General features: G+C 39.5%; 1 protein-coding gene across 1 annotated transcript in view; it reads left to right on the top strand.

Annotated features, from left to right (window-relative positions):
• The window catches only part of DPYSL4 (dihydropyrimidinase like 4), a 30,476-nt gene extending 8,600 nt beyond the window's left edge, over positions 1 to 21,876 (top strand). Inside the window, exons 4-14 of the mRNA XM_090058774.1 lie at positions 268 to 432; positions 1,605 to 1,666; positions 1,768 to 1,848; positions 5,760 to 5,828; positions 5,948 to 6,068; positions 7,483 to 7,639; positions 10,314 to 10,455; positions 11,759 to 11,929; positions 13,455 to 13,634; positions 19,323 to 19,494; positions 20,627 to 21,876. Coding sequence (XP_089914900.1) covers positions 268 to 432; positions 1,605 to 1,666; positions 1,768 to 1,848; positions 5,760 to 5,828; positions 5,948 to 6,068; positions 7,483 to 7,639; positions 10,314 to 10,455; positions 11,759 to 11,929; positions 13,455 to 13,634; positions 19,323 to 19,494; positions 20,627 to 20,718 — 1,412 coding nt within the window. The 3' untranslated portion in view covers positions 20,719 to 21,876. The remainder of the gene's footprint in view (positions 1 to 267; positions 433 to 1,604; positions 1,667 to 1,767; positions 1,849 to 5,759; positions 5,829 to 5,947; positions 6,069 to 7,482; positions 7,640 to 10,313; positions 10,456 to 11,758; positions 11,930 to 13,454; positions 13,635 to 19,322; positions 19,495 to 20,626) is intronic.
• The last annotated feature ends 2,414 nt before the right edge of the window (positions 21,877 to 24,290 follow it).

The raw sequence follows: 24,290 nt of genomic DNA, 5'->3' as shown, positions 1-24,290 counted from the left end.
GTCTAATTGAGTCTGAATGATCATCTTCTGTTGGTGTTACCCTCAGTTTTAATGGTATATGACTATATTTTGGGATATTATATATCTTATATTTGTAATTCTAGTTCTAAAATTAATTTGAATGAAAATTTCTCTTTCCTGCCATAGAAAACCAAGTTAAATAAGTAGATACAACTATAAGGTTCTAATGTTAACCTAGTAAGGGATAATCTTGCACCAAACTTCAGAAAGTGTAAAGGTTGCTGATTATCTGTAATATTTCTTCAGTTGATCATGTGTTCCCTGACTCTGGAATGAATCTACTTGCTGCATATGATCAATGGAAAGAATGTGCTGATAGCAAAGCTTGCTGTGATTATTCACTGCATATTGACATCACTCGCTGGCATGAGAGCATCAAAGAAGAACTGGAAGCCCTAGTAAAAGACAGAGGTAAGGACAAAAATAATAGTGTTCTAACAAAAAGCAAGTACGAAAGCAAAAACAAGAAAAAGTAACAGATTCTTCTAGGGCAATTTGCATTCCTATAATGCAGTACTTCGGAAAACATGCATCCCTGTAATGTAGTACTTTGGTGGCTTAAGACAAAATTATTGAGCCCAGTTCTAACCTTCTTACATAGAGAGGCTTCCCACTAACTTTCAGGTATTTTTGCCAAAGTAAGGTATTACAGGACTGGGCAAGTAGATCTAGCGGACTAGTTAACTTGTACCTGAAGTCCCTCTGTGTAAGAACCCAAAGATGCCCTCTAGTGTACTTTGGAAACCATATATGCCACAAGAATACATACATTTCACTGATGCTTTGCCTTATTTAGATTGCATCTTACTTTCAGATATGCCTGCACAGAACTGACTTCAGTGGAAATGACAGTCTTACACCCAGGGACAGAATTTGTTGCTTAACATGGAATTTTTAGTGACTCTCCTATTATATTTTTGAGTGGCTGAGTTAATGCAGAGCTGTCCAGCGCTCAAAGTGGCCATTTTTTCATACTTTGTCACATACATCAGTAAAATGTAAAGTATTCCCTAGAACGAGCATGATTTAAAAATCATTGACTTTTATCCACTTACAAAAAAAAAACAATAGCAAAGTATGTCATGACACACTACTAAAAGAACTGCATTACACATTGTGTAGAAATGAAGAAAGAGTCTTCTGGAATACAGTACACATAGATGTTATATGTGTATTCTCTAACTAAATAACAGTTCTTTGATAGCAGAGATCTCCCTTTGCAGTATATTGTAGTTAATAACATGATTAAAGTATAACTACTGGGTATTAGCCAACATCAGCCTGCACAATTTAAATCCCTTCTGGGGACAAGATGAATTCTAGATCTATGAATTTGATCTCTCCTGATAGTGGTTTGCCTACAACTTATGTTTCATAATCCTCATTTGAAGCCTGAGCTTCACAAGAACACACATTAGATTTGCAGGTTCTTCTCCCCAAACCTAAATCCAAGGCCAGAGTCCATTTCAATCTTACACACTAACCTAAAAACCTTCCCCAGAAATGAACACTGTTTCTTCAGCCCATCTCTAGATCTTTGCTCTCTGCTGTAATAATAAATACATGTGTAATTTTTTTTAAAGGTGTGAACTCCTTTCTCGTTTTCATGGCTTACAAAGACAAACTCCAGTGCACTGATGCCCAGGTAACACAGAATCATCGACATGCAATACAAATAATCAGCTATATTTAGAATGTAAGATTTGACCACTCTGATACTGGGATATTCTTTTTTTTTCTTGACAGATGTATGAAATATTTAGCATTATTCGAGAGTTGGGTGCCATTGCCCAAGTTCATGCTGAAAATGGAGACATCATTGATGAGGTGTAGTACATATATTCCTTTATATTAAAGCGTATTTGTAATGTAGTTATTTAAAGCAAAATATTACCTGTAAAAGATACAGTTGCCTGAAGAGCAGTGGAAAGCAGAGCAGAACCAGATACATTTCCAGTATTACAGTCATTCAGTTAGTTCAATAGAAAATGGCAGAAATCAGTCCACAAGGTATATATTCCTAGGACCACATGGCTGTTTTTTGTGATAGGAGCAGCATGTGCCTGCCCAGTGCATGTTGCCAGTCATGGTATTACTTAAGTCATTCTACTGAAATTGCTGGCTGAAACTGTCATTGATTTTGATGGTTTATGAGCTATGCACATTAGAAAACCACTGCAAGAGCAAGCTCCATTGGGTCTGCAATTCAGCTGCCAGAATAGAAGTTTGTATCTTTTTCCAGTACTTCCTGCAATGTTAGGTTTGCACACTGCTTTACTGGGGCTTGTGGGGAATACAGAAATGGTATGCTCCACTCACCTTCTTTCCTGCCTCATCCTTCTGGGCTGGATTTGACCTCCAGGATAATCTGATAACCTGAGTTTAGAAAGAAATGGTCTGCTAGCAAATCCTGGTATGACACCATGCACTGAAAGAAGAATCTTTGGAAGAGCACCTGGACTTTGTATTTAAAAACAGATGCATCCTGTTTGCATGTACTCTATTATCATCACAGATGTACAAATATATGCACCTGCTATGGACATTTTAGGGTGTCATGCTTCACTAAGGTTTGTCTTCGGAGATGTTTATTCCTGTTTTGTTTAGAACTCTGAGGATCCCATCCTGAAAGTTAAGCAGATTTTGGGCTTTTACAATAATGTGCATTTCAGCTGGGTCCATACTTGCAAATATAAGGGCAAATAGCAAGAAAGGAGTGTTTTGCATTCAAAGAATCATAGAATCAGTGGACTGGAAGGGACCTGGAAGATCATCAGGTCTGGTCCCCTGCCATAGGCAGAGAGTTAATGAGCTCAGAGTAGCTCAACGAGGTGCTTGTCCAGCCTCCTCTTGAATATCTCCAAGGATGGCGACTCTACCACCTCTGCTGGGAGCATGCTCCAGGCTCTAGTTACCCTTATGGAGAAGAAGTTCTTCCTTATATCCAATCTAAATATTCCCTCAGTTTGTGACCATTGGTCCTCATCCTCCCAAGGGACGCCTGCCTGAAGGGTTGCTCCCCCAGATCTTGATGCTCCCCGCTGACATACTTGTAGGTAGCTATCAAGCCACCGTGCAGCCTCCTCTTCCTCAGATTGAACAAGTCTAATTCCCGGAGTCTCTCCTCATAGGGCCTATCCTCCAGGCCCCCAACCATGTGGGTGGCCCTTCTCTGCGCCCTCTCAAGCTTATCTGCATCCTTCTTGAAGTGCCGCACAATACTCCAGTTGCGGCCTCACCAATGCTGAGCAGAGAGGGAGAAGCACCCTCTGGATGTGCTGGCGACACATCAGCTGATGCACACCAGAGTTCTGTTTGCCCTGCTGAAGACTTCATTGCATGGGTCTGTTAATTTTCATCCAGCTGCTTTTTATTTTTAGAACAGGAAAAAATGCAAAATAAATGTTGGGAATAAACAACACAGAATAAAAATAAACTTGTCATTCATTCTAAATTATTGCAGGTAACGGAAGGGCCATGTTAAATTCAAGGAAAGTTTCAGATAAAATACTTTTTCTCAATACTTCAAAAGGCCTTTGTTAGAACAAACAAGTCTGAGCTTAATAGCAGATTCCCCCTTTAGGATTTTATCTGACAAACATTCTCTTTTAATTGGCTGTAATTCCAAGCAGTTCTGTCTTCAAAAGTATTTCTTGAAGCTGCCAGCATGATAACATTAGAGCCCTGTGGATGAACTTCAGAGAATCTGCAAAAGGAACACAGAGGGTGCATCTACATGAGACAATGCGTAGTAGACTCATTCTATTGCACATTAGCATGTCACAGCAAAAACTGGGCTAGTGCGCAGTAGAATGAGTCTACTGAGCATTTAGCATCACACAAATACTGTACACTGTTGCTACATTAGTGCTGGCTACTGTGCATTTATGTAGTACCTCATATTAGAGGTATTAAACATAATGCACATGCAGACGCACCCAGCGGGTACACTAATGAAAATCACATAGGAATAGATCTTTTAAGAGCTACAGGATCTGGTCTGTAGGACTGTTTAGTAAACATGGCCATGCAATTCATCACAGAGATCAACTACCAGCTAAACAGAAGCGTTGAATGTCATGAGAACACCTAAATATGGGGGAAGTCTAAAGGAGACTGTGCTATACAAATCATTATCCTATTTATTTAGGCATGTGCTTCAGAAAAATGAAGAGAACTTGGATTCAGCTCTGTGTGTGTCTACACAAGACGCTTACTGTGCAATAGCCTAATAACACAGCGCAGTAGTATGCTGGTCAAAAACCATGTTAATATGCTACTGTGCTGTTTTATTAGGCTACTGTGCAATAACTATCACAAAAAACCCATGCACCCACACTACTGTACAGTAACTGTAGTTACTGCAAATATAGCTAGTACTTCATTAAGCAAGTACTGAACTAGTAGTAGTAGTTACTGTGCATTAGTGAACATGTAGACAAACCCTATATGTATGCCAGAGTCTTTTGGCCTACACCCTAAATAATACGAAGTCCCTGATAGTTGAGGAGGTGGTAACAGCAAAAAGTGACTGTACCCACCCAGAGATAGTTAGGACCCAGGGCTATACAAATCACAGGCAGTGCTAGTGAAGAAGGATTGCAGCCAACACACCCAGGGGATGTGTGGATTTGGTATATTCCCTGGTAAGGAGTTACACTATTCGAAACTTAATAAGAGAAGTTGCTTAACCCTCAGCAAGAACCTGGATGAAATGCAGTCCATGGCAGCATTATTTATTCAATATTCAGAGCTTCAGCAGGGATGGTTTTCATCTTTCTGACCTGGCACAAATAACTCTATATCACTTCCTTTCCTTTTTCATGTCCTTGTGACAAGATATTCAGCAGAATTTGGAGATTGCATTGGAATCCGACAGGCCTTGCTGTGAGTGCTTCTGCTATGGCTTTGAATGTGCGATCTTGGGGCTGTCAACCATGCACCTTAGTGCCTGTGCCACCCCTGCCCCTTTATATTGCTCCATGTAGGTATTAAGAGGGAGAGGTTCTTAGCTTACTAATGGACTATATATCACTTGCTCTTAACTCTCTCTCCAAAACGGTGCTTTGCGTAGTGCTAAGAGCAAGGAACTCACTTCTTCCTCTTACTAGATTCCATACATTGTAAGCATTTGGCTCAGCAAGTGCCTACTACCTCAAGATAAGCACACAGGGGAAAATGGTACCATAAGCAGAAGAATGTGAAAATCAGTGCTAATTAAAATTGTAACATCCCTCTATAAATGGGCGAATATACAGAAACTTTCTCTATGCTTGTTTGATATGACCTGTATAAACTGTTTTCACAGCTAAGATGTGTGGGACTTCACAAGTCCCTCAAGATTTTTAAAAGGATAACAATGACCTGGGTAATGGAGCTGCTCAGCATTCAGCTTCCTGCTCTACACTGCACTTAAGATGTATGAACTAATGGTTCAGGAAAAATGGATCCTTGGTCATCATTTGTACTTAATTGTTTCTAAACAAATGAAAACAACATTATGTTGTCAAACTATTAGAGCGCTTCTATGCCAAGGTAGTGGCATGAGATTAATCATAGGAAGATGCTATACTTTTTAATAAAATGCTTCAGTTGTCATGGACATAAACATACTCAGGGATAATAGTCAGGAATCTTCACAACATTACAAGTGTTTCTGAATATAGTATTTCAGATCCCAGATGAGTTATACAGGCTGTTCATGTTACTGCTTCTCTCATTCATCTTCATTTACCTAGGAGCAAAAGAGACTGTTGGAACTTGGGATTACAGGACCAGAAGGGCATGTTCTCAGCCACCCGGAGGAGGTAATGTCTTTAGGTCTTCAAATGGACCTATTTAGAGCTTTAGAGCAGTCTCTGTTCATGTCCATTCAACTAAAAGAGATGTTTTAAGGCAGTGTCTGGTTATGTTCTTGTTTCCCAAGGTTGAAGCAGAGGCAGTGTACCGTGCAATCACAATAGCAAAGCAAGCCAACTGCCCCTTGTATGTCACAAAAGTAATGAGCAAAGGTGCAGCGGATGTCATTGCTCAAGCGAAAAGAAAAGGTAAAACGCTGCTTTATATTTGCACAGTAACTGAAACCTTTTGTCGCCATGAGTATCACTGTAATGGACAATTGGTAATGGTTTACTATTAGTCAGTGTCTGACACACCTGAAGAGCTCAAACACTTTATATTAGCTCTGTTTTCAAAATGTGCTGATGTTTAATTGCACTGAAAAGACCTCAACAGAGCTGAGAATTTTTTTTTATAGACTTTGCTACCCAAAACTCTTCCAGCACAGTTGAAAAAAGAAATGTTTTGAAAAAAATCACTCCGTCATGCTCTGAACAAATGAGCCTGGAAAAAGATGAGAATTCCAGCTGGTGACATTATAGCAAGTCAGAGAACTATTCCTCCAGGGAAACAAGGTACAGGAGACACAGTGCTTAGAAGGCAGTTACTGGGCACATCTACACATGCATTAATGCGCCATAATAACAGTGCATTAAGTTTAGTAACTGTGGTGACACTAATAGTGCAGTAAACTAATTCTACTGTGCATTAGTGTATTAGCATGGCTTTTGGCGTGATGCAGTAATGCACAGTAGAGTTAGTTTGCTGCACTTTTAGCATTTTATGTAGCATCTTCCATTGGGTCATATCCTGAGCAAGGGTAAATCAGGGGGTTTCTATTACAACTGGTGGAACTATGTTAATCTACACCAGCTGGGGAACAAATTCACAGTGCATAGACTTGGGTAATTAATAAAGGAGAGAGACCATTATATCCAACTGATCTCCAGTGCAGAAATTATAGACTGTTTAGAGTCACAGTATGCTACTCAATAGCTTCTCTGAGCTTTTATGCATGATCACAGAGTAGCCTTAAAGACACAAGAGCTTTTAAATCATCCAAAACTCCCAGCTTGAATCACTTCTTTTATTAAATGAATCAAAGGTGACAGAGCAGTTATTAAATATGGCAAGGAGCTGCTTACCATGGCACATAAAAGACAATCAGAAACATTCAGTCATGAGCATAGAGGACCAAATCCATCTTCAGTGATTCGATCCTCTGATTTCAGTGGAATTGCACTTGGAACATTTTTCCTAAGTTTTTGTATACTTTTTGGTCCCAGTTGAAAGGATTTCCAATTTTCCCTAGCATGTTACAAGAATGGAGCTAGCTTCTGGAATGCTTGTTTAGTCATTCTCAGGGGAAAAATCAGTACTAGACAAGATTTTATTTACAAAGCAAAAACTTTGCAAGAGCTTTAGGAAATGGCCTAGACTCTTGTCTGATTGGCAGTTTACCCATACAAGCAGACGAGTTGGCTGAATTTCAGTAAAGTAATAGAAACTGGATCAAACCATCCTTTATTGCTAATCTCAGGCTTTGTACTGTGAGAAAAGAGAGCTCTTCACTGGGAGCACACTCAGGTTATCAGACTATTCTCTAGTGTTGTTATTCTCTAGGCACAGTTGTGTATGGAGAGCCCATTACAGCCAGCCTTGGCACTGATGGGTCACACTACTGGAGTAAGAACTGGGCCAAAGCTGCAGCCTTTGTCATGTCTCCTCCAATCAGTCCTGACCCTACTACACCTGAGTATCTCTCTTCACTGTTATCCTGGTAAGTTGGAAAGGACTGAAGGATCGTGCAGTGTTTACATTCTCACTAAAATTGAAAGAGTCAATAGAACTGAGTACACTGAAATTGTTGGGTAATGTGAGGACCATGACCTACAGGGTAGAATACTGGTTTTAGAGTCAGACCTGGTTTTAACTGCAGTTTGGCCACTGATTTGCTGTATGACACTGGACAAGTCATTCACTTCTCTTTGCTTGTCCCCTCTTTCCCCTTCTGGACTTTATCTATCTTGTGTGTTTGGACAGTAAACTGTTGGAGCCAAGCCGTGTCTTTTAATATATGTTTATCACATTATATTGTGAAGGATTCCAAAGCACCAGATGTGATATAACCAAGGAGGGATGAGAATGGGTTAGAACTCTCTCTCTAGCTACAGTGTTCCCTGTACTAATATGATATTAAAATTGGAAGAAAAGATTTACTGGCAATTTAAGAAGAAGGGTTTTATTACTGAGGATTTTAGAAAAATCTATGAAACATCTGTGAATCTGTTGCCTGATTGGCAGTTCTATGAAATATCAAATCTGTGCAATGTTATAAGCCTTGAGGGTCAGATGTCACAGAGTTGTGTCAGTATGCTATCTTAGGCAACAAAGCGCAGTGCAGTGTTTCACGCAGTCATTTCATGATATGGCAGTGTAAGATTGTGTGAGACACTGCACACACAAAGCAAAGCAAACACTGATGCTTTTACAGTTTTCAAATTTAGGAAAAAAGTAAACGCATAAAAATAGCTAGTTATCTTATGATCATGTCTTCTCCCTACCATCCAGGGTGAAATCCTGGTGTTATTTATATTAGTGAAAGCTTGGCCACTGGTTTCACTGGAGCTAGAATTTCACATACAGCAGATTTTGAGATCTCAGCTATGGTCATATGTTACATTGTAGCACTATATATGCCCCTGTAGTGATATAGAAGTTGAGGGGACAGGTGGTACAGAAATGTTCCAGGATGAAGCAGTAGCTTGCTGTAGTGCTACATTTTGTCGCACTTGTAATGCTATCTATAACATTTGTAAAGTGCACCATCGCACTGGGGTGGTCACTTAGACCCTTGATATCCCACAATTCCCTGGTCTGCCTCACCCACTGCCCACTTCAGGGGGCAAGGAGAGCAGGGTTAACAGTCACTGAGTTCAGTCACAGGGGAGAGCACAGACTGCCTGCTTCTCCACCTACCTGCTCCCAACCCTGTGAAAAGTTAAGCCACCATTGAGCACAGAACCAAAATCAGGCTCACTCATGGCAAGCAGAACTGTAGCCCCGCACAAACAGAAAATACAAGCTGATTATAATTCAATGTAAATGCAGCATTAACATTTAACATTACAAGTCTTCCTGGGCTTCATAAAAAACCCATCCCATTCCTTCATCATAGCTCTGGTTCTTTGAGCTGTAACAGGTTCTGGTACATGGAAACTGGTTTTATCCTGGGCTAAATCAAGTCCAAGAATACCTATGGGCCAGGGACAGACATTACACATAAACCAGTTTAAATGATCAGAAACTGATTCAAACCTGTAACAGAGCAGACATTCAGTGCACATAAACCAGTTTGAAAGTGGCTGAAACCAGTTTGAAATGAACCTGGTTGAATATAGTATCAGATTTAACTGATTTGGCTCAAACCGGTTTATGCATTGTCTGTCCCAAATGTTTTGCTGGTTTAAGATAAACCAGACACCCCCAGCATCCCAGCATGCTCTTGGGCTAGGTGGGGTCTCTGCTTCAGCCCAGCCAGGCTGGCCTCACCCCTCTGCTCCCCAGCCCAAGCAGGGACAGGCAGGGGCGGAGGTCTGGCCAGAGTGGGGTTAAATTCCCCCCTCCCTGTGCCACTGGCAGCGACCTGAGCCAGGTCTGCCCGGCACTCCCCCCTCACTGCTGCAACAGGGGGGCACCAGGGTCCTTGAGGCAGAAGGGGGCAGGGAGGAGAGTTAGTTTCCCCTGTAACCCACTGGCAACTGGGTCTGCCCACCATGGCCAGGGCACTTGCTCCCTGCCTGGAATAGGTCTCCAGCTGTCCCCTCTGCCACAGGCCTGGAGCGAGGAGGAATAACCCCCTCCCACCCCCCCAGGGGCCCTGACTGGCCGTGTCCCCTCCCCACTGCTGCAGAGGGAGGGGGCAGGGCCCTTATTAGGGGCAGCAGCCCCTGTCATACTGTGGGGGAGTCCAAGCCTCTTTCCAACAAAGGGTCCATCAGTGTCCTTCCTGAAGGGATCTCAAGGCCAAAATGAAGTCTTGAAGGCTGTAAGACTGACTTAAGCATTCAAAGTGAAATTTTCAAAAGCACCTAAGAGTCGAGAGCAATACTTTTAAAGGTATTTAGGCATGTAGTTTCCATTGAATCAGTGGGAGTTAAGTGCCTATGCACCTTTACAAACTTTCTCTTTATCTCCCAATGACTTTCAGCTGGATTTAGAAGTGTATATCACGTAGATACCTTTGAAATTTTACCTTATGGATGAAATGTACTCCTATGCATTGGGCTGGGCACAGGACCTGTGAAATGTTTATATTGCATGTTGCCTTCTTATACAGGAGTGTGTTATATTTGAAGAGTTAGCAACTGCATAGATAAATAATCAGAATTATTATGCCAGTTCTGAGCCAGTGATTTTTTGCATTAATTGCATTTTGGTTTGTTTTAATGCAGCGGGGATCTACAGGTTGCGGGCAGTGCTCACTGCACATTTACCACTGCACAAAAGGCAGTAGGGAAGGATAATTTTATCCTTATTCCAGAAGGAACAAATGGCATTGAAGAAAGAATGTCAATAATTTGGGAAAAGTGTGTGGTAGGTAACAAAATACCTGAAACATTGGCTGATTCATCTGTGAAAGTGTGCGCAGCTTGTTCTTGGTCAGCTCACTGGGGTTAGATAATAACAGTTCCCTTTAGCTGAAGTGAGAAAAGTATGTTGTCTTACATTGTTAGTCACACTTTACAGGGATATTATCAGGACTGTTACTTAACATAACCTTGTCAATGAGAGAAATTGTGACATCTGAGTGCAGCTGTCCTGATAGAACAACTTATTTGAAGAGCATCCCATCTCAATTGGAGCTGTAATCAGAAAAGAAAATCTATCCAGGAGATTCTTTTAAATGCGAGAAATGATGTCTCCTTTCAGACCTTGCAATGATACCAAGCAAGCCTTGCAGAATTGTCTTCATTTATAATTGCTGAAACATTTCAGTACCTTTGAAATTAGGTATGACTTTGATGGGATCAAGCACGCAATAAATCTTGTATAGTTTGTTGAGGCAGTTATTATTTTAAAATTTGCTAATTGTTTACCCTATTACTGATTATGTTTACCTTACTAAAAATACTGTTTTTCACATAAACCTCGAACCCTGCATCTCACTGTGGGGTCTTATACTTCACCCTTCATTTGAGGTGTGCGGTTGTGCTTTTTGAGTCCCTTTTCTTGTATCCTCCTAGCAGTGTGAATTTGAAGATCAGTAGCACACAAAAAGATCCAGCTCCGTAAATGTTCCATTTTGCTACTTCAGGCATGGAGTTACCTGAAGATGGATTTAATTTAGTATTAAGTTAAAAAAATTCTGAATGTGAATCCAGCATTGGTGAAGGAAGTGAGTCCTAGAGATGAGAGCGTTGCCAAATAAATGATAAAGAGACATCAGAGTAGTGATAGACGTCTTCATAGTCTCCTCTTCTCCAAGGAGGCTTATTATTCAGTGATGTAAGATGCAGTATCTGTTGCTGTGAGTGCCATGGCTGTCACTAGCTTTTGGCTGTCTCTTCACTGCCTCAGTTCTGGAAATGGCCCATGCAGGAGTGGGTGGCCTGGCATGGGTTTTTTTTGCTACCCCAGAAGCATCCAGTGTGTACGTACCTTGTTCCCCACAACGCCACTTTCACAATGGCTGTTAATTGGGAACAGCAGTTTATTTTCAGCTGTAAGATGTTCTAATATTTTTTAATAACTAGTACAGCAGGAAGTTTTATGTGTGTGCAGCTGCTGTGATCTTCTCCGTCTGTTAAGGGATAAAGATGAGTACCAGTAAGTTTATCTAGAAAATGCTAAGTCACTACTTGCCCTTCTCAAATTCCCCTTTTGTTTTGATTTCCAGGTTTCAGGGAAGATGGATGAGAATGATTTTGTAGCTGTGACCAGTACAAATGCAGCTAAAATCTTTAATTTTTATCCCAGGAAGGGACGAATTGCTGTAGGCTCTGATGCTGACCTAGTTATATGGAATCCCAAAGCTACAAAAATTATTTCAGCGAAAACCCACAATCTGGTAAAAACTCTTGCTGTTTTAATTTCTCTTTTTTGTTAATTTTGCTGCCAGCACAAGTTTGTGAAACCTTAATCAAATTAAACCATTTACCAAACTTAAGGAATCATTTGGGTAAAATATTGAATAACCTTGAGTTCTGGTTAAACTCCTAAATAAATTCATCCTTTCCTTCCTGCAGGGCATATGGAGTTTTAATGTGCTAGCATGTTAATTGAGGTGTAATAAAGCTCTAGTTCTAAGGTGGGATTTGGTTCTATTGTGCAAATTATTAGGCAGAGTGATGTACTCACTATGGGTTGGAAAAATGCAAGCGCTGTAATATTTCAAATGGAAAAATTAGGACGAAATAATAAGACCCTGTAGCTATGCTACATGCAAAGGGCATTCATACTGGAATAAATCATGAGTTCCTTAGAATATTTTGACCTAATCTTAACTAAGGTAAATTCTCATTTTACCAAATGAAACTTTAGTTCAAAATTTAGAAGTGAGTATCAGCAACTTGGGAAACCCATCTCACCTCTACCTCTACAAATGAAATACTTCTACTTTTACAGTAACATACAAGTCCTCCTTCTTGCACTGGCTACAGTCAAGCTTATCATCCCTTTCTCAGAGTCACTCAAATTATGCCTTCTCTAGGGTGTCATAGGTCTTAGGTATTCCAGAATGAATTTATGCACAAAAACTTAGAAACCCAGATCATTAGAACAAGATTAGAAAAGTTACTGTTAAGCTCAGAGGTAGCATTGTTAAGTTTAAAGTGTTGAGCTAGTTGACATTAGATCATTTTATCACTTTTGGTAGATAGATGGGCTTTTGTTAAATGGATGTAAGACTTCTGAGAAGAGATTGTCTTTTCCTGCAAAAATGAATATTTTTGCATCAAATGTGCACTATGGTTGAAATGTTCTGATTTCATTTGAAACTGAGTAAAAATGCTGAAAGATTTTCACTTTGATTTTCAGTAAATCTTTTGGTATATTTCAAATAGTATTTTTGAAATGTGAAAAATTTGGTATTTTTAATGAAAATTAAATTTGGAAGTTTTAAAGAATATTCAGATTTTCCCCGAACTTTAATTGTTTTTTCTTTAGCATTTTGGTTAAAGGGTTTGCACTTTCCTAGAAAACATTTCAATAGTTACTATAAACCCAGAAGCTTATTTAAGCAGGGGACTACTCAATATTTGGGATACTTATTCATCCCTAAAATGGGTCAGATTTACTTGAGAAATATAGGGTGCACTTTGGGGTGTTGTTAAATGTTTTCTAAACCTAGTTTCTTCCTTCCAGTTTGTTTTAAGATCAGCAAATTAATAGAGGGTTATATTATTTCAATCTCAACCTTAAAAGTTAAGTAAGAAATGATTGATTCTTAAAAGTTGAGTAAGAAATGATTGATTGTACATAATAAACACAACACAAAAATCCATGTGTATATATAATTGGGGAGCATCTGGGCTCTTGGGGGTTTTTTGGAATAAACCCTAAACTAATTGAGTGTCCTGATTTGGTTTTGCCAGAATGTGGAGTATAATATCTTTGAAGGAACAGAGTGCCATGGTGCTCCTACTGTGGTTGTAAGTCAAGGAAAAATCGTGTTGGAAGATGCAAATCTCTTTGTCACTCAAGGGTCCGGTCGCTTCATTCCTAGAAAGACTTTCCCTGATTTTGTTTATAAAAGAATAAAGGCAAGAAACAGGGTAAGGAGAATTTTCTTTGTATCAAAACAGTCCTGTGTCTCTGATCCACTTTATTTCCATTCTTAAATTGCAAATACTATCATGTTAGAGTCCCCTGACTTCCTGGTGCAGTAGAAAAGGAGGAACCAAGCAAAAAATCAAGATGATCTACTACTTGGAGGCTTTGAAAAGAGGTAGAACTACCAAACAACAGACCTGGTGCATTGCTAGACACATTAATCAATAATATCACTGTCCAAAAGCCATATTATTTGCATGACACTAATTACTAATTCACATGCATCTAAGGTAAAAGAAAAGCATATTATAGTTTAATGAATACGTGCATAGATATTTAATACTGGTTGATAAGGTGTGCTGCATCTCTCTGAATGATTGGCTCATCTTCAAGGAGACTCAAGGGTAAACCACTGTGCTATAAAAAGACATGAGATGTGTAATGGATTTAATTACATGGCCCTTCTACATTACATTTAAAAAGTAAAACATTTTCATAATATAGAGTTTAAACAGTATACTTCCTTTGAAATATCTGAACTGTTACCACGGTGAGATGATAGCATTCACCTTATATAACTGTAGATCTTTTTTCTTACAGATATTCTGGGCTGAATGAGTCTCGATACCTTTTCAATTCAAACAGCTACTGTAGGAAGCCAGACCTAGAATATAGCTCACACTGTAGTAAATTTAAGGCCTAATCCCACAATTCTTTTCAGCCTTTCCCAGCAATTGCCTTTGCCTCTGTACATACCAGTCATTAGGCCATGTTCTGGGCAAGCATTATATACTCTATAATTATAGCAAACACATGCTCATCCAGGGATGTTTAGTCTAAAATGAATGGTAGAAAAGGTCAGTGCCAGCAGGGTTTGCAGTTGACCTTAACGTTCTCAGCACTTCTCAGAATTTAACCTGTTTTTTAAATTGCTTGTGTATGCCCTAGATTACCGGTGTGGATGGATGCTTCCTATCCCTGAGTTGTAGCCCTTGGCAGGGGATTGGAAGGAACTGGAGAACAGCAGCTGATTTGGAAACTCTATGCCATTCAGTGATTTCCTTCTACAGGAGAATTATGCAAGGGTCAGATAGAGCAGCACTAAAGCTGTTCATTGCAGGGATTCCTAGGAGCCAAATGCGAGTTAGTGGCCTGGCCTTATTACTCTGAATGCATCGCCTCACATTCTGGCTGAATAAGCAGGTCCTAGATCCTCTCCTAAGTCTGTTTTTTTCTGTCATTGCTGCTCACTTCACAGATATGTCCCCATACTTATAAAAACTCAACAATTATACCCATAGATGCAAACACGCACACATACATGCCCTGAAATTGATTGCAGCTTCTGACCGAAAGATCAGGAAAAAACTTGACAGCCATTACCCCTGCTTGATTTCAGAGATGTTTAAGATATTTTTCTCCTGTTACCTAATAGCTTGGAACAACTGGGAAAAGGGGTTTTGTTCATTTTTGTAGGAAAACTATATCATTTTCTTTGAAGAACCTCGTAATTATTTCTATTAATAATATGGGGGCTGTCTCTGGAGGAAAATTGATATCATTGATTAGAGGATCAAAATTTATGTAGTTCCCATGGATGAGTTTAGTGTCAAAGGGTATTTCACTGCTCCAGATCCACCCATGCAAATCTAGGCTAATAAATATCTCAGTATGAATTTCATTGTTGGTCTTCATCACATATAGTTTCATTGTTGCCATGGTTCTGATATCTTTTCTAGTTAGCACAGGAGCTTTTTATATTATGGCAGTTAGCTTAAGTACAGCACATCTATTCCCTCTTCTTCTGCTGTTCTCCACATGTTGGCCTAGTCTGGCAAGGATATGAGATGTAGCTAGCTAGCTCTGTTAGTCTGAAGTTAAGCAGAAGCCAGGATAGATTTGCACCTTAGACTAAATTAAAGATATGTTTAGTGTAAGCTTTAATGAGCTGGAATTCACTTCATTAGATCCTGTGAATGGGCATGCACAGAGCAGTACATAAAATGGAGATAGTGATTTGAATACAAAAGATAGGAAAGGAGGGGGGAGTGTGGAGGAGGGGGTGGGAGAGGGGAGGGGAGGGAAGAGAAGAGGAAGGGTTGGGGGACTGGTGCTGAGAGAAAACATCCTCTGGCTGTGGAGTACCATCATATCCCATCAGATCTTTATTACAAATGTTGCTGTTATATTTTTATATTGAATGTAGTTCTGAGAGCTGCTATACATTACTGCTACAATTTGTTTCTATTTATATCTAGTTATTGGTGCTCAAAAATAGGTAGAATGATTCATTGGTTTAAGACCACTAAAACTGGTTTTGCAATAGTATTTTCCAATAGCTGTACATCAGACCTTAACAGGTGAACATTTCTTTATTCTTCCATATGTTTTGTGGATGCTTTTATTGTTTAATGAATAGCAAATAAGACCTACTAACCACTCCATTGTCTGCAAATATATCAACATATATCAGCAATAATGACAATATCATTCGTGACTTACAATAACTTCTTGTTTGTCGGTGGAGCCATTTCTGCAATAAATCCACAGCAACTGGGGGCTAGTAAGTAAGTGTGAGAGTTAGTCTCAGCTTTTAAAACCACCACTTCTGATTAATTCAGAACTAATCTGGTATCCGTGATCCATGACACTAATGACTGCTCAGATATATTATTCTATCTGCAAAGTGTAAGGAAAAAATGCACTCTTCCTAGAATGCAGAAAAAAACAGTGTTAAGTCTGGTTCATCCCATTTGTTAGGACCAAGTGCCTCAGGCTGTTTGCTCCCAATCAAACTGCATCTATCATCTTTTTTGAAGTAGAAACATTGTGTCATTTTTCATTATTGAAGGAAGAAGCTTTGCTAAATATAAACTTTTACATATATGGAGCTGGAGGTTTCTAGACTTCTAGCTAAATAATAATTGGGTGTCAGATCTGACCCTCACTGATTGCTTGCTTGTGAAGTTAATGCATTTGGGCAGTCCCATTTGATACTTCGGGCAGTTAGTCTGGTTGTCTGCATTCCACTCTTGGTCTCTTGTCTAGCAGGAACCTTGGATGGAAAATAGGATCCGGAATGATGTTGAAGAATATTGCTTTGGATATCTTCTTTACAGAGTCCTTTAGCATGCGTGAAGAAGTTAATATCAAGTGGCATGAGAGGTTAGCAGGAAAACAGAAATGCTATTTCAAAATGGAAACAGTTGTTCATTAGCAGTTGTAGCTATACTGGTTTCTTTCCTATCAAACCTAAACTTCTTCTACCTTCCAAGCCTTTGATTCTGACTTTTTGTAGTTATAAAACGACTGGCTCACTGTGTAGTTTGCAATGAAAAAAGGCCACCAGCTGCTATTAATAAGATGGAATATTTGTAACGTAACTATTTCTCTATACTGGCTTTGCTCTTTTTTTAACAATGAAAATGAGGGATGGTTTAAAGCAGCACCTGATGCAGTAGGATGTTATCATCATGCCAAGTCAGGTTCTGTTGATGTGTTACATCAGAGCTTCTGACCTACCAAAACCAGATCACAATAAACCATAATGGGTGTGTCCAGACGAGCAGCAATGTATGGTTTGCGGTGTTGCAGACACATCTGCAGCACAACACACAGCATGTGCCGCACGTGCACGCATTCCCTGCGATGTTAATTTGCAGCGTGGGGGTGATTTTTGACACGCGGAGATCCTGGTGTCAAAAAAACCCCACAGCTAAAAAAGCAGGGCAGCGGATGTGGCAGCAGTGTGCACTGCCCAAAACCAGAGCCTGGCCAGCCAGAGCCACACTCCGGCTGCCGACCAGGTTCCCTGCTGCAAAATCACCATGATTGCAATCCCTGGGAGGCCCCCAGTGCCCCAGGTAAGGTGCAGGCCCTAGCCTCCCCTACCCCACCTGGGGCAACGTGCCACATGCCAGAGCATGCGTGCATGGGCGTTACCTGGAGACAAGCAGCAGCAGCACATATTGTGCCACTGTTTGTCCCTGGGGAAACTTAGGTTCCCACTCATGTGGGCGCACCCAATGTGGACAACTGATATCATTTTGCCTTCTTTGTAATAACATAGTGACTCCTTTGCGAATCAGTTTTTTCAACAAATAGTCATTCTCTTTAATTCTATTGAATATAAAAATACTAAGGGATACTTCTCCTTTGTGAGCTGGCTTCCACTGCTTTGGACAAGGCAGGCCCTCATACCTCCTTATTAAGATACATGGTTTGTGGGTAATAATATGGCAGGAAGAGTGAACTCTCCCATTCTCTCTAACACAAATAGTTTGGGGTGGGTAGGCAGGGCAATAGGAAGCCTTAGCTGTGTCCTCAGAAAGCACTGGCCAGCTCAGCAGAACCAATGTAAAGGAGGAAGTAACAGGGGTGTAGGTTGTAGCCATGTTGGTCTAAGGACATAGACAGACAAGGTTCTTTGGGTGAATCTGATATCCTTTATTAGACCAACTGGGTTTTTTTGCATTTTATTCAACCAACTGGTCTAATAAAAGATATCAGATTCACCCAAAGAACCTTGTCTGCCTATGTCCTTAGACCAACATGGCTACAACCAACTGGTCTAATAAAAGTCAGAGGGAGTAGGAAATGATTTCTGACTCTTAAGTCACTGTTTAGTCCTTGCCTTTCTCTTGGGAATGTGCAGCTAAGTAATGTTTTTTCTCAGGAAGACTTGCCTGTCTTAGCCCCTGGTGATGAAAATATTGATCTTGGTGCTGAAAGCTGAGGAATACTGATGTGAAGAATCAGTTAGATAGCACAGTCTTCTGGGAATAGGCCATGTCTTGCTCTGTGTGTAGGGCAGGAAGTTCAACATGAATTGAGGTCTTCCCAACAGACATGCAAGTACCAATCAATAGCAGATTTCTAAAGATACACCTGATCCTCATTTACCCTTAAACCAATTTTATACAGCTCAGGCCAAAGCAATGCAGATAGGCCTGAGGTTAAATGAGAATAGCCCCATTTGTGAAAGGGTTATTGTCAGCAGACAGGGTTATTTAGGTGAATCAGATATCTTTTATTAGACCAACTTAAATAGTTGGAAACATTTTTTTAGCAAGCTTTCAGATTTAAAAACCCTTTGTCAGGCTGAGAATGTCTTATTGTCATGTCTTATTGACAATTGACAATTTTTTCTAATTTCTAATTTGTCTAATAAAAAATTTAAAAAGAATATTGATTATTATTGACAATTGACAATGAGGATGTCTTATTGTCATGTCTTATTGACAATGTCATATTGTCAGCAGACATTCACTATTTACTTCTTGTGTATTATTTTGGAAGCCAATGCACCATACTGTCACAGTTTAACATGAAGTGAAGGAAAGGGACCTTTCAATGGGACACTGACAAGATTGATAGGTCTGGCAGCAGATTTGCTAGCTTTTGTGTGTGTGTGTGGTGGGGGGCACAGATCTGGTTGCAAATCCATGTAACTTCTTGTAAAATAATTTACCAGACAAAGCAAATGTAAGTGTTTGTAAGCAATGCTCCATCTTCTGCAATTCACTGCAGATAACCCAGTGCTCATGTACAGTCTTGCTGTAATTAATTAGGGTGCATGTAACGAAAAGAACAAAAATTAGTCAGGGAACCGATTTCAGCTTCAAGTTTTTCATTGTTTTGTTTGAAACCAGTTCAGGGGTTGATCTTCTGTTTACCTCATTACATTACAGCTTGCTGAAATTCACGGTGTCCCCAGGGGGCTTTATGATGGGCCAGTTCATGATGTCATAGTCACTGCTAAAGCTGTGGCCCCCACTCCTGCTTCAAGGATAGCTCCCTGCTCAGGCAAAATACCAGCTCCTCCTGTTCGTAATCTGCACCAGTCAGGATTCAGCTTGTCTGGTAAGTTCACTGAGCAAGTATAGGGACTTTTGCAGGGAGAGATGTGTACAACAGGCATGGATGCAGTGAGAAAGCAGTGGTTGTCTGTTCTGGGTCACGATGCAGTCCAAGGAGGCAGCTTGCGCCCAGAGAGAGTGCTTTTGAAACAAATGGTTCTCTAAAGAGATATTGGGGTTTACTGCATGGTAGTCAAAGCATATATTATGTCAGCCAGTAAATAAAAATTCAGGGATAAATTCCACTAGTATAATATATGCTAATGTAAAAGATAAATTCCATTAATGACTGACTTTATATAATGAGCACCTTGCTACTTCTGTCAGTTTTTCTTGATGAGCACAATTTGGTTTTCACTGCCTTAGGTTCTTACATACAAAAAATCATATGAAATCCTTCCAGATGCTGAAAAACTAACTGTTAAAATACAGTAAAACACGTTGATCCCATGAACTTCAGTGGAGCTAGGATTTCAACCTGAGTTGTGTCCACCGCCAGTTGTATATGTAGGAATAAACCCAGACAGCAAATATAGCCTGGAAAATTAAGTCAAGTAATACTAAATGGACAAAGTACAAAGGAAGATGAAAAAGGATGGGGAAAAAGAGAAGACATCATAGTTATTAGAAAAAAGAATTAGTAAGCGCAGAGGTCATATTCTCTACTACGATTGGAAGCCAGTGTTCAGGTATTCTTGTGCATTAGCTTGTTTTAATAAAGATAGTTGTAAGGTTAGAAAGACAGACCAATATTAACATATTACTATAAAGAAAAATCAAAGCTAGGTTTGTAGCCAAGGAAATGGCTACAACCATTTCAAGCTCAACAAATGTGCTTCAAACAGTGGCTTGGAGATGGTTAAATCTGTGCAAATGCACAGTATATATACACTTCCATAAAAGATTGCAAGATGTTTCCCAAGATGAAGACTTAAAACAACTATATCAGCTGTTCTTTTTCATTAGGAAGGGGAAGGGTACAAAGGCTTAATTTTTAATTTTTTTTTTGCATTCAGGATGGTCTACACCTGTATGGCCCATGTATCATATATCATGCTATGAACACAGGCAGTTCATAATTAATCTATTTTAAATCAGTGTGACTTTCACTTCAGTTTTTGTTCCTTGTCTTCTAGGGTCTCAAGCAGATGATCACATTGCAAGACGTACTGCTCAAAAAATTATCGCACCCCCTGGTGGACGTTCCAATATCACATCTCTCTCTTAAGCATTCTAAATTAGTTGATGTACTGGATGACTTTTCAAATAAATCATAGTTTCTACTGGAGCAGATGGTTTGGGGAACTGCATTCTTTAACATCAATCTCTGATTTCCAGGTAATATGTCTTTAAAGGACTGTGCCTTGTTTATACTCACCCAGAATACCTTGTTCTATGAGCTGTGATCTTAAGACGTAGTTAGATGGTCATTCTACGCTGCCAGGGCAAGGGACCTGGGTGAAGTGTACACCAAGGACATATGAAATTAGTTTGCTTTCAAGCTCAGGATAAAATTAAGTGTGTACAAGTTTCCTCACTCCCATTTTCTCCAAGTGGAAAATAGCCTAGAAATACACAAGGTAGAGAACTCTTGTCAGGTATTATAAATATATTTCTTACTCAAATAGTTATCCATCACATCTTTAACACATGCCTATCAACAATTAGAAGTACATTTTAAATTATTTATGGTGCTGCTAGATGTCTTACCACCAGGACAAAGCTGATGACATTTTGTCTTGAAGTGTTTCTTTGTTTCTAACAATAAATACTGCCTTTTCTTTTCTAAAGAATTTTAACTGATAAAGACTTTCAACTCTATATGGTTTTTAATACTGTTAATTATATAACTGATGATTACAATGATCAATAAACACAAATTTATATCTCATTGCACACGCCTTGGGCATGTGTTAGGAACTGCCACTCTATACATATATGACAGCATGAGTATAAGAATATAAGACAACAAAGTGTGGTCTAAATGTTCATGAAGTTAGTTGTTTTAGTGTCATTCTAGAATGGGTAGAGACATATATTAATGTATCAAGTTTTCTGAGTTTTTTAGTAGTTGTATTTCTGGAACCCAGAGATGACAGTGGGAGTTCCAGTGTGTTTTAGCCTTTTTGTTAGTCTTGTTTTTTAAAGTTTATTTATACAGTTTTCCAAGTACCAAGTGTCAGTCTTATAAACCAGAAGCAGGCAGATTTAATGGCCAGTTGCTTATGATGGACTCTTTTATAAGCTGTGTACAGTAAATGTGATCTAAAATGCTGAATCACGCCATAAGACTATGCATGTACCTATAACAAAATGACTCACTATTTGGTTCATGTTAATCCCTCTCAATAAAGTTTGTTCAAAATCATCAAAGTTATAAAATCACTTAATTCATTTTAATTTTTTTTGTGTGATCATCTTTTATGGGTTCTAATGTATGGCAATTTATAAAACTGACCAGTGCATCTTGGGGCAAATTCAACTGTCTTTGCCAGTCGAAAGGTTCCTATGGACTTGCATGGGATTTAGCTCAGCTCCTATACACAGGTACATTTACACAAGACACTACTGCACAGTAGCAACAACCTACTGAGTAGTAGCTCACTGCTACTTTGCAGTAGTATTGCTGGAAACTCACCGTGTGGTGACAATATTGCACAGTAGTAATGAGCTACTGCACAGTAGCTCATTGCTACTACGTAGTAGTATTGGGGAAAAATCTATGAAAAATGGTACTGTGCAGTAATGCCAGTTACTGCACAGTCATTTAGTACTTGCTTAAGAATAACGTTGTGTGTACAGTAACAACTACTCAGTCTGCCACTCATGTAGATGTGGCCACAGGGACTTAGTGTGGTTACTAAAAGCTCAATAATCAGGGTTTTCACATTTCACATCTGGCTATGCGAAAATTGTTGATTTGTAAATGAAGTCAATATTCTGCAAGATTAGTTAGCCTTTTCCAGACTTCAAAAAGTTCCTGATTTTTCCTGGACTAGTGAGAACTGATTGTCTTCTACTGTTCCAGTACTTTAATTTCTAGCCCCATCTGAAAGTAAAAGTGCACACTAAAGTTATGGGAACACAACAGGCCAGGGATAATTACAGTACAAGAAAACATGAAATCTTTCAATGCTTCCATTTTCTTGTTGTGTTTTAGTTGATCTTTAATCTAGATATACCAAAACTAAAGTGTTCCATACGGTATTTCCATTTTTTGAAAAGTTTCTTCAAAGTAAGGCCCTATTGTTATTCCACCTGTGGAATGAAAAAAAATCTAAGCTAAGAAATCTTTGTGGACGGGCATCCTTTCCTTCCCTAGCTAATTAAACAGTATGAAAAAACAGAAAAAAATGCATAATAAATATAAAAAGCTGCCATGGTCTTTAGACTTTGTAGGGTGCCAAACAGGGCTCTAGTCCTTCAAAAATCACATGCCCAAAGTTACTGAAACAACAGAATGATCTCTCTCAGGGTATGTAACTACCTCAGCTCACAGCCTCTAGACAACCTTTGGCTAGATTGTCAAGTTTTATTAGAGTACTGAAGAAGAGCAGAGCTTGGAATCACTTTTGCACCTGCCACATCTTTAAAACTGATATTATGATGTTCTAACTTAGTTTTTTCTATTCCACCTTGAGTTTGTTCCACATACACTTATTCCATTGATTCCTCATGAGAAAACCTTAAAAGAGCATGTTATGACTTTGCCATTAATTCCCATCCTGATAATGCTTTTGCTGCAATAAATTGCAGTGTATTAAATGTCTGATGCAGTATTGCACAGAAGCCTGAGGACCTTTTTATCCACTTCGGTGAACAAATACCATAGTGATGGGCAAGCAAAATTTAGAGTCTGAAACAACTCATAAGACATGTTTTTCTTGAAGGATAACTGAAGAGCTGGATGAAGTGTCAGTGTGTGTGTTGTGGCGAGAGGGAGGGGAAGGCAGAGATGAGGAGAAACAACATTCATGTAATGGTGTTAAACACTTTTAGACAAAAATTCAGACATTACCAAAGCATATAAAACTTGTTTGACCTGATATTCAGAGTGGCTTGTCCTCCATTTCCTGAAAATCAGATGGCTATAGGGTGCCTTGAGTATCCCAAAATCGGAGGCATTCAATATAATAAATTCAATGAAAATCCAGGCTAAGAAAATTGAATGTTTACGCCTGTAAACAAAACATCTAAAAAAATCAAGTCTGATCACCTGTTTTTTACGAAGATTTACTTCCAAGATTACTTAAGCGATAGGGTGAATGAGAAATTATTGAGGAAGAATCACATCACTGTGGCTTCCTAAATAAGCTCTAAATCAGAATAGCACTTAAGCAGCACTGAAGTCAGTGGAACTACTCATGTTTGAAGTTAGACCTTTGCTCGAGTACCTTGCTAAATCAAAGCCCACAGTGTCTCCCACATGAAGCTGGAGGCTCACATAGTGAGAATCAAGGAATTCTGCCAGCCAGGTATTAACAGCTCCTGCTCCTCCCTTGTGAAAGTATAAAACTATTGCATTAAGGAAACAACCTGCTTCCTGAGATGGCTTATTTCTGGCTCCAGATATTAACATTCAGCACAGTATATGTTATAAGTAAAAACTAAGGAAATACAGGATGTGAAGTCCTCCTTACTCCATTTAATCCAGTGGGAGACTTGCTAGTGTCGTCAATACAGCCAGGATTTCACCCATGATATTAACTAACTGTGAGACAGATTGGGGGGAGGCAGTGCGGGTCGGTGGATGGTGGTGCTCCATCCCTGCCCACCCTCTCCCCCCGTCATTCTTGACAG

This window comes from Crocodylus siamensis, chromosome 7, assembly GCF_052110815.1.
Source record: "Crocodylus siamensis isolate JL-2025a chromosome 7, ASM5211081v1, whole genome shotgun sequence".
NCBI classification, from domain to species: Eukaryota; Metazoa; Chordata; order Crocodylia; family Crocodylidae; genus Crocodylus; species Crocodylus siamensis.
This window is presented reverse-complemented; position numbering and strand designations above follow the sequence as displayed.